Genomic DNA, 21,431 nt, shown 5'->3' on the forward strand with positions numbered 1-21,431 from the left:
GTGGAGAGGAAGAAGTACATGGTAGTAGGTGATAGATGAAATTGAGAGTGGGGAGCGATAAAGTGAAGTGCTGGGAAGTCGATTGGTGAAGGAGATAAAGGGCTGGAGAAGGGGGAATCTGATAGGAGAGGACAGAAAGCCATGGATGAAAGGGAAGGAGGAGGAGCACCCCAGGGAGGTGATAGGCAAGTAAGGAGATAAGGTGAGAGAGGGAAATGGGAATGGTGGGGGGGGGAGGGAACGACAATTACCAGAAGTTCAAGAAATCGATGTTCATGTCATCAGGCTGGAGGCTACACAGATGGAGTATAAGGTGTTGTTGCTCCAACCTGTGTGTGGCCCCATCGCAGCAGTAGGGAAGGCAAGGACTGACACGTCAGAATGGGAATTGGAAGTAGAATTGAATTGGGTGGCCACCAGATCTCACTTTTTTTGAAAACGCAAACAACAGGAATACAGCAGATGCTGGAAATTCAAGCAACACACATCAAAGTTGCTGGTGAACGCAGCAGGCCAGGCAGCATCTCTAGGAAGAGGTACAGTCGACGTTTCAGGCCGAGACCCTTCGTCTGGACTAACTGAAGGAAGAGTTAGTAAGAGATTTGAAAGACTTTTGTGTGTGTTGCTCACTTTTTTTCGGCGGATGGGAGCATAGGTACTCAGTGAAGCGATCTCCCAATCTACATCGGGTCTCACCAATATACTGGAGGCCACATTGGGAGCACCGTACTTCTTCCTCTCCTTGCCCCACCTTCTTAATCTGACTTCAGATCTATTTTTTCCAGTCCTGATGAAGGGTTTCGGCTCGAAACGTCAACTGTTTACCCTTTTCCATAGATGCTGCCTGGCCTGCTAAATTCCTCCAGCATTTTGTGTGTATTACTTCGATTTCCAGCATCTGCAGATTTTCTCTTGTTTGTCTTCCAGCTTTTTATCCTGAATGATATCTATTTTAATAGTCTGGTAAAGTAAGAGTTAAACAGAGATCACACAAATGGTGCTTTATGGGACATTGAATTATGTGAAAATATAGATGAGAAATGTACAAGCACATTAGTGGTTATGAATTCTCTTCACTCACTATTTTGAATTTTCATCCTTTATCTATATCTCTAGAATTCTTACCCTTTGCTTAATTATGAACTGCTCAAACTATCTGTTTGGTTCATTTCAATTACACCTATAACTGGCTCAGTGATACTATATTGAGAGCAAAAAGTCATTACCTAGTAACAAACAGTGAAAATTCTCATAAATAATGTGTTGGCTTGACAATAAAGGCAATGAGTAACTGAGAGACAATGAGTAACTCGAGCATGCAAAAGTCTTCAAGGTGTTCCGCTGGCGAGTCCACAGCTTCTGCTGCCTGAGGCTTTTCTCTGCTCGTGGAATTCACAGTTCTGCCTTGGGGCCTGGAGCTCAAGCAATCCCACCAGTGATCAAAAGGCAGTCTCCCCTCTCCGTAGCACAGCGATCCCACCAGTGATGAAAAGACAGGCAGCCGGCGCTCACCATCCGCACTTGCCTTGATTTTTCAATCTCCCTTGTTGCTTTAATTGGCAAACAATGGAAGCTTTAATCAGCGAAATGGAGTTGAACATTGGCTTGTGCCCCATCTCGCAGCCTTCTCGCCATGAAGTTCGCTCACACTGCCTAAGCCTTCTGAAATCCTCTCGGAAACTGCGGAGCGCTGAAACATCTAAGTGATCTCCAAACTGCAAATCACAGGCTCCAACAGTTCCAGAATCACAATCAAGACGAAAAACAAATGTAAAAGACATAAAAAGAAGTGAAATATATGGTTTCATGATCTATTCAAAAGATGGCAACCAAAGGAGCGTTGCATGTAGGTGCCATCTTAACCGGAAGGAAATTCATTCAGTTGAAAGTCAATGTATTTTGGTGGCTGATTATTAGATTATTCCTCTGGGCATCACAACTGAGAATGATTACAACTCTCATAATTACAATTTAGAAAGCTTTTACTCTTCATATTCAAAGTTAATTCAGATTAAAATTTATCTTGTAAAGGAAATATTACCATCATAATTAATACCTTTATGATCATTATCTGCTATAACAATATCTCATTGATAGATTTGAGCAATTTATGTTTGATGTAGCAAGCATGGATACATCTGATTTATAAGAACAAATTTCTTTTCAGATCATTTATATTTCATTTTTCAGGATGCTAAAAATCAGCATGGGTTTATGGACTCTTTTAAACTATATTACCCAACTACTTCGTTTACTTTCATTAAAGCTGAGACTTCTTAGAAATTCTACTTTGAAACCCAAAACTCTTATTAAAAATCCAAGCAGCATTCCACAAGTCTGAAGGTTCAATAATTATTAGGTTCAAACTGAAGTTGACTGCAGTAGCAGAATTTTATTTCTCTCAGATGTTGATTAGTTTGTCGAACATTTGCATGTGTTTTGGTTTTGCATTAAAATTCACAACCTTTTTTGCTTTTTTTCCCTTTTATATTCCTGTGTACTATATTTCTCACTTTTAATTTAAGAAAGAGCATTTTCCTATTTATGTACTGCTCTAAACACAGTCGGCCCTCCTTATCTGCAGGGGATTGGTTCCGGGACCCCCTGCGGGTACCAAAAAAGGCGGATGCTCAAGTCCCTTATTTAACCTGTCTCAGTGTGGTGGACTTTAGGACCCGGCGGAGCTCGGGACCAGCCGCCCACGGCTTCTGTTCCATTGACGGAAAACAATCACGACTGAAAATAAAGTTGAAATAATAAAGCGAACGGAAAGAGGTGAAACGCTACCGGTCATCGGAAAAGCGTTAGGCTACAGTCAACGATCGGAACAATTTTAGAGGATACAGTGAGAATAATGGAGCATGTGAAAGGCCCTGCCCCGATGAAAGCTATAATTATTACTAAGCAACACAGTGGTTTAATTATAGAAATACATATGTTTCTTAAGTGTTTTATATACATAGAAAGGTAAAATATATACTGTATACTAAGACAAACGTTTGACTAACTGATGCTAAATAATACCGGATGTACCTGTTCTGACTTACTTATAATACCGAATACAAAGTAAATGCTATGTAAATAGTTGTTATACTGTATTGTTTAGGGAATAATGACAAGAAAAAAAAGTCTGACATGCTCAAACACCAAGTGCTGGACTTCTGGGTTTTCCCAATCCGCGGTTGGTTGAACCCGCGCATGCTGAACCTACGGATAAGGAGGGCCAACTGTACTTCCAAGATCTAAATACTTCCAACTTTCAGCATATGAAGCTTTACACCATGTAAGGCTGTATGGTAATGTAGCGGTTAGCATAACGCTTTACAGCGTCAGCAATTAGGGTTAATTCCCATCGCTGTCCGTAAGGAACCTGTATGTGATTGCACAGGTTTCCTCTGGGAGCTCCGGTTTCCATCCACATTCCAAAAGAAGTACGGGTTAGAAAATTGTGGGCATGGTATATTGATGCAGGAAGCATGGTGACATCTTGTGGATTGCCCCCAGCACATCCTTAGACTGTTGGTCACTGATGCAAATGACACACATTCCACTGCATGATTCAATGTTTCGAAGTACGTATGACAATTAAAGCTAATCACTGTCATATAATCTCTAATAATATGCAGGACAACAAAATCCGGAATGTGTGTATAGATTCATCCATTGTGAAATCATTTGTCTATAAAATCAGTTTCAGTTTGTAGAAATGTTTGTTCTTACACTGGAGGAAAAATGAAATAAATGCCAAGACTTTGCTCATGAACATAAAACCATTACATTCTTAATACCTTTGGAAAATCTTCAATCTCCTTCAACCTTTTTTCAATCTGGAGGCGCCCACCAAACTGTGTCACACCATATACCACAGTCATCACAGTCTGTTTCACGACTTTACGACAAATGAAACCTTCTAACACTTGAGCAACCTTTACATTTTTTTCGGCATCCCTTTTTCTAAATTCTTCAACCTGAGGAGAAAAAACTCAAGCTGATTAAATAACATACCACAGGAAAATATGCTCAACAATCTGTAGTATTGCAAAATATCCCAAGGCACTTCAGAAAAAAAAATACGAAACAGATTCCCAGCTGCTCGTGGAGATATTTGCACATCTGACTAAAAACCTGGCCAAGACAGGCTTTATGAAGTACCTTCTAAAGAACAAGGCAGAGAGATGGTGCCAAAGACAACTGATAAGAAATGCTTGCCAAGTTCAAGAGTTAAGCAAGACAAATCAATTTACTTTTTTTGAGCCATCCTGATATTCTATTTCATACGTAGGGCTTTAATATAAGATTTGTCCTCCATTAGAAGAATAATTCTTTTTGAAATAGTTATTCAAAGCAATGGAAAGAAGCAATTTTCACGCGATCAGTAAACGTCTCCTTACATTTTATGCATGGCTTACATTTCTTCATCGATGAAGGAAACTACATTAAATGCCATTTGTTGTAATGCATTTTTCCTTTGATCTCCTAAACCCCTACTAAATAGAGGATCATGGATGTCATTAGAAGTCTTACAAAAACTACCTAAAATTTGGAATAATTGAATTCCACTTTTGATGGAACATAACTCTAATTATCTAATATTAACATAACAATGACTTGCTACAGTATCAATAATTTATAATGGGGAAAACAAGCTGATCAGTAATTATATACTACTTATTTTTTTAAATATTTCCAAAAGATGCAATTACATATTATCACTGATTTGTAATATTAACATCCTTTTACTTCTATCTAGATTAAAATGTAGTAGACAGATTGTCAGATCTCTTTGGCAGCATGTTGCTACTGCATCACTCAACAGGAAGAGAAAACTGAGAACGACAAACGGGTCACCCATAGGGCACATTCTCAGCTCACCCACTTACCTGCTCTGCCACTCCACTATAGACATCCTGTGGTATCTCACAGGGCATGAGGTTCACAGAGGTTGCACCAATTACATCACGTCCTAGAGCAGCATAGTGTTGCAAACCGTTACAAGACCCGTCCTGGTAAATAATAAAGCATTTCCAATGAATTAAGATTGAATTTTTATTGCACAAGACTATAGAGAATAAGTTTATAAATGCCAAGAATGTCAAATAAAACATCTATTTAAAAGGAAAACAAAAATCAACATTATTGACAAAGTTGGCTTACTTACCTGCCACAAAATCATTGACTAACTGTTTGTAAGTCTGTATCTTTCCAGCTTAGAACCTACCACTTATTCTCCCTGTGGTTACTAGCACTGGATACAAATTCTCCAAAAGTTACAGCAGAGTTCTGTTCCTGAGTACTTTTCACAACTTGAATAGTTCACTAGACGGAAATGTGACCTGCAACTAAGTTCCCCCATGGCAGATGTTGACCACAGCTCTGCAGTAGCACACATCCATCCTGCCGGTCTCCCAAAGGCTTAGTCATATGTACGGGCTGGACATGACTCCCATTGGCCTAAAGCATCTTGAACACCAACGACAAGGTCTGAATAGCAGTGGGACGTCAAGTAACACACCAATGAACCCCAAAACAAAAGTTTTAAAAGCAAGTGAAGTCCTGTTCTCAGCTCTGTCATTTGCAAAAGCTGATTTTAAAGGAATTCAAAATGTAATAAAAATTAAATAATTCAAAAGTTTCCTAAGTATTAATTATAATTTATTGAAAACAATTCACTAAACATCCAAAAAGACCAATTAAAAATCATAAACTAAACCATAACATCTGTTTACCATCTCTGATTTAAAATTCATAATTGAAATCAATGGGGCCATGGATTCTCATTGTTTCTAATCAGTCATTAACTAGAGGACTTCTGTATTTGGCAACACGTATGGTGGGCAAGTCCAAGATATCGCTTCCATCCAGATAGGTAGTAAATGCCTGTGCTTCTGGTCCAAAGTGCTGCTGTTCATCAGCACCATCTGGGCCAACACCTCTGAGTAATACCCGCTAGTACTAGACCAACACTGACATACTTTTTCAGGATAAAAATTTAAGTAAATACTTTCCAGAATTATACAAAACTTTAAGAATTATGAGCATCAACAGGCCATCTGGTCTTTCCAGCCATCTGACAAGATCATGGCCATTCTGCTGCCTTAGCTCCATTTTCATGCACTGCCCTCTTGATTCCTTTAATGTCTGGAACCTATCAATTTCTATTTTGAACGTATTCAATAATCGAATCTTCGCAACCCTCTGGGATAGAGAATGCCAAAGATTCATGATCATCCAATGAAGAAATTTCTCATCTCAGTCCTAAGTGGCCTACCCTTCATTCTAAGACTAATCCTTCTCTGCATCTAGCCTGCTGAGTCCTGTAAAACTTGTGCAAAGATTACCTTTCATTCTTCTAAACTCTATAAACATAAGAGAAAAAAATTTGAGAAAAATAATGGATTTAAAGACCTGGAAGGTAATTTTTGTCACTCTTTGTCACAGATGCTGCCTGACCTAGAGCTAAACAACAGGGAAACAGGCACTTTGGCCCACAAGTCCATGCTGATCATCAAACAACCATTTACATTCATTCTATATTCATTCTATTTTAATCTGCCTTCAACCCATCAATTTCTGCAGATGCGACCACTCATCACATACTGGTGGCAACTTGTAATGGATATGGGATGAAACCAGAACACTGGAGGAAACCCTTAGGGATAAAGAAAGAATGTGCAAACTGCACAGAGACAAGTCAAGACAGAACACATTTGCACCATAGAACATAGAATAATACAGCACAGTACAGGCCCTTCGGCCCACAATATTGTGCCGGCCCTCAAACCCTGCCTCCCATATAAGCCCCCACCTTAGATTCCTCCATATACCTGTCTAGTAGTCTCTTAAACTTCACTAGTGTATCTGCCTCCACCACTGACTCAGGCAGTGCATTCCATGCACCAACCACTCTCTGAGTCAAAAACCTTCCTCTAATATCCCCCTTGAACTTCCCACCCCTTACCTTAAAGCCATGTCCTCTTGTATTGAGCAGTGGTGCCCTGGGGAAGAGGCGCTGGCTATCCACTCTACCTATTCCTCTTATTATCTTGTACACCTCTATCATGTCTCCTCTCATCCTCCTTCTCTCCAAAGAGTAAAGCCCTAGCTCCCTTAATATCTGATCATAATGCATACTTTCTAAACCAGGCAGCATCCTGGTAAATCTTCTCTGTACCCTTTCCAATGCTTCCACATCCTTCCTATAGTGAGGTGACCAGAACTGGACACAGTACTCCAAGTGTGGCCTAACCAGAGTTTTATAGAGCTGCATCATTACATCGCGACTCTTAAACTCTATCCCTCAACTTATGAAAGCTAACACCCCATAAGCTTTCTTAACCACCCTATCCACCTGCGAGGCAACTTTCAGGGATCTGTGGACATGTACCCCGAGATCCCTCTGCTCCTCCACACTACCAAGAATCCTGCCATTTACTTTGTACTCTGCCTTGGAGTTTGTCCTTCCAAAGTGTACCACCTCACACTTCTCCGGGTTGAACTCCATCTGCCACTTCTCAGCCCACTTCTGCATCCTATCAATGTCTCTCTGCAATCTTTGACAATCCTCTACACTATCTACAACACCACCAACCTTTGTGTCGTCTGCAAACTTGCCAACCCACCCTTCTACCCTCACATCCAGGTCGTTAATAAAAATCAGGAAAAGTAGAGGTCCCAGAACAGATCCTTGTGGGACACCACTAGTCACAATCCTCCAATCTGAATGTACTCCTCCACCACCACCCTCTGCCTTCTGCAGGCAAGCCAATTCTGAATCCACCTGGCCAAACTTCCCTGGATCCCATGCCTTCTAACTTTCTGAATAAGCCTACCGTGCGGAACCTTGTCAAATGCCTTACTAAAATCCATATAGATCACATCCACTACACTACCCTCATCTATATGCCTGGTCACCTCCTCAAAGAACTCTATCAGGCTTGTTAGACACAATCTGCCCTTCACAAAGCCATGCTGACTGTCCCTGATCAGACCATGATTCCCTAAATGCCTATAGATCCTATCTCTAAAAATCTTTTCCAACAGCTTTCCCACCACAGACGTAAGGCTCACTGGTCTATAATTACCCGGACTATCCCTACTACCTTTTTTGAACAAGGGAACAACATTCGCCTCCCTCCAATCCTCCGGTACCATTCCCGTGGACAACGAGGACATAAAGATCCTAGCCAGAGGCTCAGCAATCTCTTCTCTCGCCTCGTGGAGCAGCCTGGGGAATATTCCGTCAGGCCCCGGGGACTTATCTGTCCCAATGTATTTTAACAACTCCAACACCTCCTCTCCCTTAATATCAACATGCTCCAGAACATCAACCTCACTCATATTGTCCTCACCATCATCAAGTTCCCTCTCACTGGTGAATACCGAAGAGAAGTATTCATTGAGGACCTTGCTCACTTCCACAGCCTCCAGGCACATCTTCCCAACTTTATCTCTAATTGGTCCTACCTTCATTCCTGTCATCCTTTTTTTCTTCACATAATTGAAGAATGCCTTGGGGTTTTCCTTTACCCTACTCGCCAAGGCCTTCTCATGCCCCCTTCTTGCTCTTCTCAGCCCCTTAAGCTCCTTTCTTGCTTCCCTATATTCCTCAATAGACCCATCTGATCCTTGCTTCCTAAACCTCATGTATGCTGCCTTTTTCCACCTGACTAGATTTTCCACCTCACTTGTCACCCATGGTTCCTTCACCCTACCATTCTTTATCTTCCTCACTGGGACAAATTTATCCCTTACACCCGCAAGAGATCTCTAAACATCGACCACATGTCCATAGTACATTTCCTTGCAAAAACATCATCCCAATTCACAACCGCAAGTTCTAGCCTTATAGCCTCATAATTTGCCTTTCCCCAATTAAAAATTTTCCTGTCCTCTTTGATTCCGTCCTTTTCCATGATAATTATAAAGGCCAGGGAGCGGTGGTCACTGTCCCCCAGATGCTCACCCACTGAGAGATCTGTGACCTGACCCGGTTCATTACCTAGTACTAGATCTAGTATGGCATTCCCCCTGGTTGGCCTGTCCGCATACTGTGACAGGAATCCATCCTGGACACACTTAACAAATTCTGCCCCATCTAAACCCTTGGAACTAATCGGGTGCCAATCAATATTAGGAAAGTTAAAGTCACCCATGATAACAACCCTGTTATTTTTGCACCTTTCCATAATCTGCCTCCCAATCGGCTCCTCTGTATCTCTGCTGCTACCAGGGGGCCTATAGAATACCCCCAGTAGAGTAACTGCTCCCTTCCTGTTCCTGACTTCCACCCATATTGACTCAAAAGAAGATTCTGCTACATTACCCACCCTTTCTGTAGCTGTAATAGTATCCCTGACCAGTAATGCCACCCCTCCTCCCCTTTTTCTGCCCTCTCTATCCCTTTTAAAGCACTGAAATCCAGGAATATTGAGAATCCATTCCTGCCCTGGTGCCAGCCAAGTCTCTGTAATGCCCACTACATTATAATTCCATGTATTCCATGTATGTATCCAAGCTCTCAGTTCATCATCTTTGTTCCTGATGCTTCTTGCATTGAGGTACACACATTTCAGCCCTTCTACCTTACTGTCTTTACACCGTTTATTCTGCTTCTCTTTCCTCAAAGCCCCTCTGTATGTTACATCTGGCTTTACTCCATGCACTTCTTTCACTGCTCTATTGCTCTGGGTCCCATCTCCCTTGCAAATTAGTTTAAACCCTCCCGAACCATCCCAGCAAACCTACCTGCAAGGATATTGCTCCCCCTCAAGTTCAGGTGCAACCCATCCAATCTGTACAGGTCCCACCTTCCCCAGAAGAGATCCCAATGATCTAAAAATCTAAAACCCTGCTCCCTGCACCAACTCCTCAGCCATGCATTCAACTGCCATCTCCTCCAATTCTTACCATCTCTGTCACGTAGCACTGGCAGCAATCCTGAGAACGTCACCCTTGAGGTCCTGTTCTTCAGCCTTCTGCCTAATTCCCGAAACTCACACTTCAGGACCTCATCCCTCTTCCTGCCTATGTCGTTGGTCCCAACATGTATCACGACTTCTGGTTGCTTTCCCTCTCGTACCAGGATGTCGTGCACCCAGTCAGAGACATCCCGGACCCTGGCACCCAGGAGGCAACAAACCATGCGGGTGTCCTTCTCACGTCCACATCTCCTGTCTGCTCCCCTGACTATAGAGTCTCCAATGCCGCCAGCTCTCCTCTTCTCCATCCCACCCTTCTGCACCACAGGGTCAGACTCAGTGCCGGAGGCCCTGCCACCGTGGCTCACACCTGGTCGGTCGTCCCCACCAACAGTATCCAGGATGGTAAACTTATTATTCAGGGGAATGGCTACAGGGGTGCTCTGCACTACCTGTCTGCTCACCTTCGCTTTCCCCCCTCTGACTGTCACCCAACGACCTGCTTCCGACAGCCTAGGTGTGACTACCTCCCTGTAGCTCTCATCTATGACTGCCTCATTCTCCCTTATGAGTCGAAGGTCATCCAGCTGCTGCTCTTGATTCCTTACACGGTCTTCCAGATCGCCCAGCCGTATGCACTTCTGGCAAATGTGACTCTGTGGGGGAGGGGCGTTCCCCCAAGACTGCCACACCTCACATGAGAGGCACATCACCATCTCAGGAGACATTGTAAAAACTAACCGCAAGCAAGCTTGTCCTCTGCCTCTTCTCGTCAAAGCCTCTCGAGTCAAAGCCTGAAAGCTCCACTCCTTCACTGGCCCACTCGCGCACTGGCCGCTTCGCTTGAGCTATCCCTCTATTTATCTGTTGAGCTTTTCAAAATGTTTGGTCACCTGACCTTGACGGCCCAATCAGCTGCTTTCTGCTGCGTCTGAGCTATTCAAATCTTGATTGACAGGATGCAGTGGTTCTACTAGTTACACCTCTGTGTGCCACCCACAAAGCTGTCCAGCATTTCAACATTTTCTAATTTTTGTTTCCTGGTATCTGCAGTTTTCTGAAAATTTGTTTTTGTTTCATCTAGGGAATACAGGCTCAATTTTTTCCTCACAAGACAAACCTGTCATCTAGAAGCCAGACTAGTGTGTATTTTTTTAAAAATCACCTTACTTTGGCAATAATTTCTTTAAAACAAGGACAATTGCATACAATATTCCCAAGTGTAGTCTATTTATGATGCTGCATATTTAAAGTATGACAAACTTACTTGTACTCAAGTCACTTCATAATACCATTTGCCTTCTGAATTGTTTGATGCACTTGTATCTTAGCTTTCTGTCCTTTTGAACATCATTTCCCAAACTATTACTATTTAAAATTGTTTCTCTTTCTGCTCAGTGCATTGAATTCACTGACATTATATTTTCCAACATTATATTCCATTTGCCATGCCCTCACTCAATCAGTCTGTGCAGATCCCATTGAAGCCATATTACATTTTCTTCCCTTCTCACAGTTTCACCTAGCTTTGCATCATGAGCAGATTGGAAATATAATCTGAAGCTCTCAGCTGAAGCATTGACATGTTTACCAACAGTTGGGGACCAAGCACCAATCCTTTTAATACGCAAATTGTCAGCCTACTGACATGAGTATGACCCATTATTACTTCCCTTTTCTTTAATTCTAATAATTAGTACATAACCTCTGCCATCGCATGATCAACCTCCTGTAAGGATCCTTTGCACAAGTCTTCTAAAAATCTGAATACATGCCATCCACTAGTTGTCCATTATCCATCTTACAAATCACATCCTCAAAATTCAACAGATTAGTTGAACACAATGTTCCTTTCATTTCTGTGTGCTGTTTCTGAACAGTCCTATTTATTTTTAGACATTCTGTTATTCCTCAGCCTTCATTTTCAGAATTTTCCCTATTACTGATGTTGGGTTCCCCATTTTCCTCAGAAACCATATCAGAATCTTATAGAAGTTTTTAATGATGATAGCCTAACTCTATAGCCAACACTTCAGTCTCACAACTTCCCTAGTGCAATTGTCTTTTCCCCTAGAAATAATTCCTTCAGTTCCCTATTCTTTGCCAGAGTTTTGGCTCTCCAGTATTTCTGGCAAGACTCTTCTATCGTCAGTTTATTACAATTACATTTTGAGATTTATTTGCACTATTGGCAGCACAGTATTTATGATACTTTACTAGAAATCCAAAGGGCCAGGGTAATAAATCAGATCTGAGTTCAAATCCCAACACAAGTCAGGAAATTTGAATTCGTTCAATTGCCGCAACAATGCCTATGATAGAGAATAAATTAAGGTTTAATGGCAAAAGCAGAAATGATGTCCAGATTGTGCAGTTTTGTTTTTGATTTTCATTTACTATGGTGCAGAAGTGGATTTCTGGTGAGAGAGAGTAGCAAATAGGAATAACAGCCTATTGAGGGACTTCGTCCTTAACTTGTAATTGCTAGTTTTATAATGACAGGATTGGTATTTTATGATTAATTTCTGATTCGATATCACTGCATCTTTCTGTATATTTGTTTTAAAACACTTAAAATTGCCAAATAGTAGTAGTTACAGTTAAAAGCTTTCAAATGATAAATTGCAACTTAATTGATAAAAGAAACAAATCAGGATAAGAGTAACACACACAAAATAGCGGATGAACTTAGTAGGTCAGGCAGCATCAATAAAAAGGAATAGAGTTGACGTTGGGGATGGAGACCCTTAATCAGGATAAGGACATTTTTCTGACAGTGTTTCTTCCCTAGCATTATTATTCAGAATATTTATGTTTTCTCTCAATGAAACCCAGGTGAGAATTATGTTATTGGTAATTCAAACAATGGGTCAGATGGCTGCTGTCCACGCTTCCCAGGCTGGACGTACCTTTGCAGGTTTCACCAATCTGATCACCCTGCAGGTCCTACTACCATGCCAGTTGCCCAAAGCAGAGTTGGAGTGTTTTTGAGACATCAGGATGGATACATGATCTCGAAACGAAACATTTGTTTCCTCATATACTGCTTAACCCACTGAGTTCTCCCAACACTTTGGTCTCTAGTTTGCAGAGAGATGGAGTCTGCTGTGGATTCTTTGCTTAAGATCATACCTCACATGCCATCATGTAGCAGATGTAAAATGGGGATAATATTTTATGGCCAATTAAGTTTGAGCCAGATGCTCTGCAGTCCTTCTCAATTGGCAGAGTCTGAAGATTTTTTTTTAAGGTCAGAAAAATCCACCCATACAGAACAGGGAGGCATCCCCTTAGTCACTACATTTAGACTTGACCACTTTCTTGAAAATTTATTAATGTATCTGCTCCTTTCACAGATGTGGGAAATGAGGTTATAAATGTGTGTCTGAAGTTATCTTATGTCAAGTTTTAGAATTTCAGCAAAGATACTACCTCTTGCCCAGGTCTTTTTATCACAGGGTTTTTAGCTTTTCAAAGTCAACTCCTTGCCATTTAGGAGTGGCACTGAGGTTATACCGGATAGTGTGTGTGGAATGAATGCTCCTTCTGTTGAAGGCTGATGGCCTCTGTTCCTGATAGGTTCATTTCTATTGTTGGCTCCAAGGGTATTGGGGAAGAAATGGTAACTGTTATGTATTTCAGCCTTCGGACTGTATATACCTCAACGGTTCTGAAGAGTGCACTTGATTATGGGTATTAGAGAGATCTTGCATTATCTTGGTTATTAAAGGACCCCTTGTACGTTTTTCACCCACTACTTGATCTTATGTGTTTTCTCTTGCTCATGGAAGTGTTTCTTTTACTTTGGGCTGGTATAGTTGGAGTTAATTTGCTCCAAGATCTCTTCGTGACTCATCAAAGAAGTCTTGACATTTTCTGGTACAGAAGTCAAGTGTCTCTTTAAATGTACTAATCGTGATGGACTAGAGAACAGTCAGGTGCTGTGGACATGTTAGCTCCAGTTGGTTGAGTGTTTTTAGGTTATCTGTCTGAGAAAATCTATTATTGCAGGTCCTTTGAGGCTTTCTAAATTGTTTTTCTGACTACAGGGTTTCTATTGCATCTATTATTTTGCAGCCAGCTGATGGAGATAACAGAATGGATTAGGATCAATCGTTGGTAACAACCATGGTGTGCTTACAGCCTTTCGTGCAAATGATGATATAAGCTAACCAGAGCTGGTGCCAGTCCCTGGATCAGTATGTTCTTATAATATCTTGTGTTCATCTCTTTGGAAAACACCGTGTTGGCTATGACAAAGCTCTGCTCTGACAGTTTTGCCAGAAAGACAAGTCTGTTAAGAGTTAGTATGCTCTTCTTTCCAATCACACCTTGCCAGAAGACAGCATCTTTTCTGAATTTGGCATTGATATGGTCCAGGTATTTCAGTTTGTCTCATTGGAGATATGGCACAGGATATTTGTTTTTCTGAGCCACATCCACAACTTGCAGACTTAGGCAGTATATGTTTATAACTGCATTCAGCTGTTCCCATGTTCAAAAACGCTACTAGGCTATGAGATGCTTACATCTCACAGTGTAGTTTCCGAGATGAAAGACAAATTTGTTCAGTCATAATGGCATAGCACATCCTATGAGGGTGGTGTGTCTCTTCCAGTTTGCCTTTCCAGCTGGCCATCTCCTACCTATTGTGTCTCCCTCATGCCAGTAGTGACAGTATTTGAGCTCCCCAAGCTGTGATAGAAAAATAATGGTTAATCTGTCACTGCTGGAGTTCAGAGTGCTGGCAGAGTGCTGTTCCAAATGCCAAATTTTACGTTGAGGAGTTTAACATTAAATACAACTAACACATGGACCTGACAAAGTCCTTCATCCAGAGGTATGGAGATCCAATAGTATTGAACACGTTAGGTGCACGTATTCATGTGTGCAGTCTGCACATCCATAGTCAGACATACACATTTTTGGGGTCAGGCACAGACGCCTTTACCCATTACCTACAATCCTCACTCATACTTCCTTTAATTCCTTTCAGCTACAGTGGCATGCAAAAGCTTGGGCACCCCTGGTCAAAATTTCTGTTACTGTGAATAGCTAAGCAATGAACTGATTTCCAAAAGGCATAAAGTTAAAGATGACACATTTCTTTAATATTTTAAGCAAGAAAACTTCTTTATTTCCATCTTTTACACTTTCAAAATAACAAAAAAGGAAAAGGGCCTGAAGCAAAAGTTTGGGCACCCTGCATGGTATTACTTAGTAACACCCCCTTTGGCAAGTATCACAGCTTGTAAACGCTTTTTGCAGCCAGCTAAGAGTCTTTCAACTCTTGTTTGGGGGATTTTCACCCATTCTTCCTTGCAAAAACCTTCTAGTTCTGTGAGATTCTTGGGGCATCTTGCATGCACTGCTCTTTTGAGGTCCATCCACAGATTTTTGATGATGTTTAGGTCAGGGACTGTGAGGGCCATGGCAAAACCTTCAGCTTGCACTTCTTGAGGTAGTCCATTGTGGATTTTGAGGTGTGTTTAGGATCATTAATCTGTTGTAGAAGCCATCCTCTTTTCATCTTCAGCTTTTTTACAGATGGTGTGATGTTTGCTTCCAGAATTTGCTGGTATTTAACTGAATTCATTCTTCCCTCTACTAGTAAATGTTCCCCATGCCACTGGCTGCAACACAAGCCCAAAGCATGATCGATCCACCCCGTGCGTAACAGTTGGAGAGGTGTTCTTTTCATGAAATTCTTCACCCTTTTTTCTCCAAACATACCTCTGCTCATTGGGGCCAAAAAGTTCTATTTTAACTTAATCAGTCCACAGGACTTGTTTCCAAAATACATCAGGCTTGTTTAGATGTTCCTTTGAACCATTTGAATAGAAGAGATGTGATGATATTATAAAGAAAGATAGAACAGATAGAACATCTCCAACAGTAATTAAAATCTAAAGGAATCTCCCCTCACTAAATTTTCAGTGCTGATAGATAACCTGACAACATTTAAGACATCATTCCATGTCATCTCAAACACTTCAATTATAATTTTACTTTTAACAAGAACCATGACTTGAAAGTTCAAAGCAGCTATTATTGCCTGAACATCAAAGGTTCATTTGTTATCAAAGCATGTATCTGTATACAACCCTGAAATAGGTCTTCTCCAGACAGCCACGAAACAAAGAACATGGAAGTCATTCAGACAGAAACATCAAACTCACCTCCCCTGCACAAAAAAGAACGGTATCCCAATCATCAACCCCCAAAACCCCTTTTCCCCACAAAAACAGAACATGCACTGAATATAATTTTGTAGAATGAGTTATTTGGACTTGGCTTATAAAATTAATACCCTCTATCTCTTTCATCTCCAAATTTCTCGAAATCTATAAAGATTACGATAAGCTCGAGATAATATGACAGAGGTGATACCAATTAACACGATGGCAAAAATATTGAAGAAAGTTATTGCACTATTTAAAGGAAGGGCACTTAACATTCAGACCATAATTTATCATACAAGATTGCAGCTTCTTTATGCATGCTCACATTTAGATAATGTCATGGAAATTACATAAATATTTTGAGTATTAACACTACTGTGAAAACATGTTAAAAATAGTTAGGAAATCAGCAATAATAGTAACTAATATGGGAACACTTAGAAATACTGTACATCTACTTAATGTTCAATATAGTTTAGAAATTGATATAGACCTTGTGTTGAAGCATGGGATTAGTTGGCATCACGATCAATGCAGACATGCAAAGTGCAAAGGTCTGCTCCTCTACTGTACGTTCAAACTAAGAAACTAATTTGGATTTAATTTTGTTTTCAGTTCTTCAGTCTTCCAAAGCAAGTAATCATCTTGTCAAATCAATGTTTACTGCAGGTGCAAGGTATATATAGGAATATTTTTCTAAATATTTTAGAACTTACCTGATGGACTGGGAAATAACAGACATATTTAGTCGGATCAGGTGATCTCACAGCATGTGCTATCTCTGTGCAACATGCTAAAGCTTGCCAAGGCTCATCTGCATCCATCCACCACTTCCTCCCCTGAGGGTAGTAAACAGTTTAGATTCACTAACATATCATCTTATGTAAACAGCATTAATCAAAGGCAAATGATACTGATATTTCTACCTGCTTTATTTTAAAGACTTAACCTTTTAAATCGAAAATATATTAAAATTTTACAGTGAAAATAAAGATTCTATTCTTCATTTAAAACAGCATTAATTTTCATGCAATGCCTTGTTAATTCAAGACTTAATTAATCCTAAATGCAAGAAATTCTGCAGGTGCTGGAAATCCAAAATAACACATACAAAATGCTAAAGGAATTCAGCAGGTCAAGCAGCATCTATGGAGAAGAATAAACAGTCGATGTTTCTGGCCGATATCCTTGCCAACTGCCCTCATTCTACTCTCTGTAACTTTAATATCATCCAAAACTTTACTGGGTCTCAGATAGGTGAGGTTTCTTGAGACTACAATTGAATTATCAAATGATACCAAAGAGTTTGGTCCTTGCCATCTCATCCTTCAAGTATAAATGATTTTAGAGAACTCCAATGCTGCTAATAATTAATCGAAACAAATAATGCAGAGGTTTTATCCCCCTTCCTGGGATAGCTTCATATGCAGAAGTAGCAATCACCCGATACTTCTTTACTACATATCCACATAAGTATTCAACTCTGATTTTTAAGATATACAATTCAAACAGTCAATTGGAAAATTATAACATGCATATGCAATGAGTTAGCCACATAAAGACAGGCACATCTGAGTTATTTTCACTCACTGTTAAAGGCTTATCAGCTGAATCCAAGATGTCGTCCATTGCTTCATCAGCATAAGAAAGTCTCTCTTTGAGGGAGCATGATTTTTTAAACCCAGTTAAATTAACAAGGTGAATTTTCAACCAATTTAATCCATGTTCTCCCAAAGGCTTTCCTTCCGCAAATAATAATACGGCACGAGTAACATCGCTGCCGAGGTGATTGAAGTATGGAGGGCAAGGGTATGTCCTTCCTCGAAAGTCCATGTTGTGAGGAAACCAGAATACATCATCTCTGAGATGATTGGCTATGGAAAGCTTATAAAGGGCATCCATTCGAAGGCTGTGCATTTCAGCTGATTTTTTCCTGACCCAAGCCATTTTTCTTTTCAAGAAAGATTTTTCTGCTGGAGTCATGTCAGATTTTGAGTCATACTTGGGCATATCTGGAGCTTCAGAGAGTGGAGGTGGGACCTCCAGCTTCTCACTTCCTTTGTCATTAAAAATAGAGATAATTAAATCAAGCATTGGTTTGTTCACTTTCCAAGCACAGTTTCCAAGTTGGTTAAGGGAATCTAATACTGCGTGTAAGTTACTGCTTTTACACTTTTCCAAAAGCAACTGATGCTGTAGGGCTCCTTCCAAGCACCGCATCAGCTTCGTGGGACTCAGAACATAGGCGCCAAACCTAGGCGAAGTCCATGGGATGGGTGGGCATACCATTGGCATGACACAGGAGTCAAAGGTCAAAGTTGTTTCTGCAGCTTCAGAAATCATTTGAGTTAGAATAGGATGTGGTTTGATGAAGCCAATCTGCAAAAGAAAAATGCAATTTAAGCAAAAAAATCAGCAGCATAGGGCACTACAGCACAGAAAGTGGCCCTTTGACCCATCTACTCTTTGCTGAACTATTATTTTATCCAACCCATCACTCCGCACCTGAACCATTGCCCTCCCGTCAACGTGTTTATCCAAACTTCTCTTAAGTTGTAAATTAACCTGCATCCACCACTTCCATTGGCAGCTCCTTCCAAATGCACACCATCCTATGTGAAGATCCCCCACATGTTCCCATTGAACATTTCACCTTTCACCCTTAACCCATGACCTCTAGTCCTAGTTTCACCCAACCTCAGTGGAAGGAGCCTGCTTGGATTTACTCTATCTATACCCCTCATCATTTTATATACCTCTATCAAATCTCCCCTCATTCTTCTACACTCCAGGGAATAAAGTCCTAATTTATCCAATCAAGCTTTACATATAACTTTTTTAAACTTTAGAAAAGTGCATAGTTGCAACATACATATTTTTTAAAATAATGACAGTATCTATATCTAAATATCTACAGATATACCTTTGCATCACTGTATGGTGGGGCCAGTGCACAGGATCAGAAAAAGCTGCAGAGGGTTGTAAACTCAGTCAGCTCCATCATGGGTACTAGCCTCCCCACCATCGAAGATATCTTCAATAGACAATGACTCAAGGCAGTGGCATCCATCATTAAGGATCTTCACCATCCAAGGCATGCACTCTTCTCACTGTTGCCATCAGGGAGGATAGTAGCAATGAGAAGAGAGTATGACTTGGATGATACAGGAGATTGAAGACACACACTCAATGTTTTAAGAAAGGCTTCTTCCACTCTGCCATTCGATTTCTGAATGGACCATGATACTACCTCACTTTTTCTATTTCTATATATTTCTTAGTGTAACAATAGTATTTTTAAATATAATTGCACAGTACTCCTGCCCCAAAGCAACACATTTCACCACATACAGCATGTCAGTGATAATAAACCTAATTCTGATATATCCACTATATCATTATCTTTACATTAATTAATGATCTATATTTCTTTTTATCTATAAACTTCTACTCCTGGGTTAATAGTTTTCAAACATCTTGTAATTTACTCCCCCTCTACACACAGCTCCATTACTAAATAAGACAGGTGCCTGTTGTAAAGTAACATGAACAGTCACTTTTTCTTTTCCCAGATGACTATCCGCATGATTCAATTATCCTATTCTTATGTATTTTGCCTGAGGAACCAGTTGAAAATTGAAGGCATTTATACACTGACATCAAAGGTGAGAGAAGCTGAGTGGAAAGATAAGAGCGCCACTTAGAAAATATTCACCACCAAAAACATGTTTTCACTATTACTTATATGTTATTCGCCATTCATAGCTGAGAATGAGTTTTTCATTTTGTGATCTTAAAAACAATAATATAACTGGCTTTTAGATTTAACTAAATTACAAATTTCTTGACAGGCTGGGTGTAGGGGAAGCCAGAACCAGGTGGGATCACTATTTAAAATTATGACCAATGCAAGGCAATTTTTTTTTGGTCATGAGTCTTTGGAACTTTTCCTCAAAAAAATGATTGAAGCAGTGCCTTTGAATACTTTAAGATCCAGTTAAACACTTTGACTCTATCCCAACCCTTATGATTTGATGCAGATGAATGTACTATCAGTTCAGCCGTCAATGAACAGCAGACTCAAGGGTCAAGTGATCTATTCCTGCTCCTAAAATGAATGAGCATGTAGTTTAGATTATAATAAAAACATATATTTGTAAAAACTGTTATCAGTTCATGAGATCTCATTATTTGCTATTATACGATGAGTTAATAAAGATGGATGAAGTCTCAATTAGCTATTGAGTGAAAATATTGTTCTAAAAGGAGTGGTTCATTGACCACGATGATAGTCTAAAGCCTTGCTTCTCCGAAAAAAAAATGTTGAATCTCCCTTGGAGAAAACAGATGTCATCTACAGGATTCAAGATTATTTACATTACCATAAGCCCTATGGAATACAGTTCTCATGACACGTATGGGATGATCAGAATGAGCTTTGTCTGGTCCATCAAGGGAGTGGTGACAAAGGAGGCAAATGAATACAGTACCCTATAATGGAATATTTTCTAACTTTACCTATTGGTATTTTACTGTGATACCAGACCAACCTCAAAGAGATTTCATCCTGAGCTGCCGACCCAGAAGATAAAAAGGTAAAAAAAATAAATTAACAACCATGAGCATGGTAGCCATATAATCGTCTTTCTTTTAACATTGCTGGGTCAACACCCTGCAGCTCCCTACTTCATTGAAATGTTAACTAATTAGCTATAGTAACACAATACTCCCAAGCCTGAATGGATGCTAAATAAAAATCCTGCTAGCAGAAATAGGAGCAAGAGAAGCCCATTTGGCCCTCTGAACCTATCATTCAAGGTTTTTTTTAATTCTCCCATCGCTTGATTTCTATTAGCCTTAAGAACCTTGACAAATATATATTTAATAATGTGGCTTTAACTCATTTCTGTGGTAGGGAATTGCACAGGTCTATCACCCTAGTGAAAACATTTTTTGCTTCAGGTCCTTCATCATTTATTCCTTAACCTTAGATTGTGTCCTTGATTCTAGAGCTTCTTACAATGGAACATCTGCTTGCACCTGCTTCTGTCCAGTCTCATTAAAATAGATAGACCTGCTATAACTACAGTGTGTACACTATGTGCTGCGTCAGATGACGTGGGCAATCATAGTCTGTCCATGACCATGATTAATCTTTGTAAATTTTTCTACAGAAGTAGTTTGTCACTGCCTTCTTCTGGGCAGTGTCTTTACAAGATGAGTGACCACAGCCATTATCAATATTCTTCAGAGACTGTCTGACCGGTGTCAGTGGTCACATAACCAGGACTTGTGATATGCACCAGCTACTCTATGACTGTCCACCAACTGC

General features: G+C 40.3%; 1 protein-coding gene across 1 annotated transcript in view; it reads right to left on the reverse strand.

Moving 5' to 3' along the window:
• The window catches only part of polrmt (polymerase (RNA) mitochondrial (DNA directed)), an 87,870-nt gene that overhangs the window by 22,279 nt on the left and 44,160 nt on the right, over window positions 1–21,431 (reverse strand). The window contains exons 10-13 of the mRNA XM_063032688.1: window positions 17,690–18,478; window positions 16,816–16,938; window positions 4,881–5,003; window positions 3,789–3,968 (exon numbers count right to left, since the gene is read on the reverse strand). Coding sequence (XP_062888758.1) covers window positions 3,789–3,968; window positions 4,881–5,003; window positions 16,816–16,938; window positions 17,690–18,478 — 1,215 coding nt within the window. The remainder of the gene's footprint in view (window positions 1–3,788; window positions 3,969–4,880; window positions 5,004–16,815; window positions 16,939–17,689; window positions 18,479–21,431) is intronic.

Source organism: Mobula hypostoma, chromosome 24 (assembly GCF_963921235.1).
Source record: "Mobula hypostoma chromosome 24, sMobHyp1.1, whole genome shotgun sequence".
NCBI classification, from domain to species: Eukaryota; Metazoa; Chordata; class Chondrichthyes; order Myliobatiformes; family Myliobatidae; genus Mobula; species Mobula hypostoma.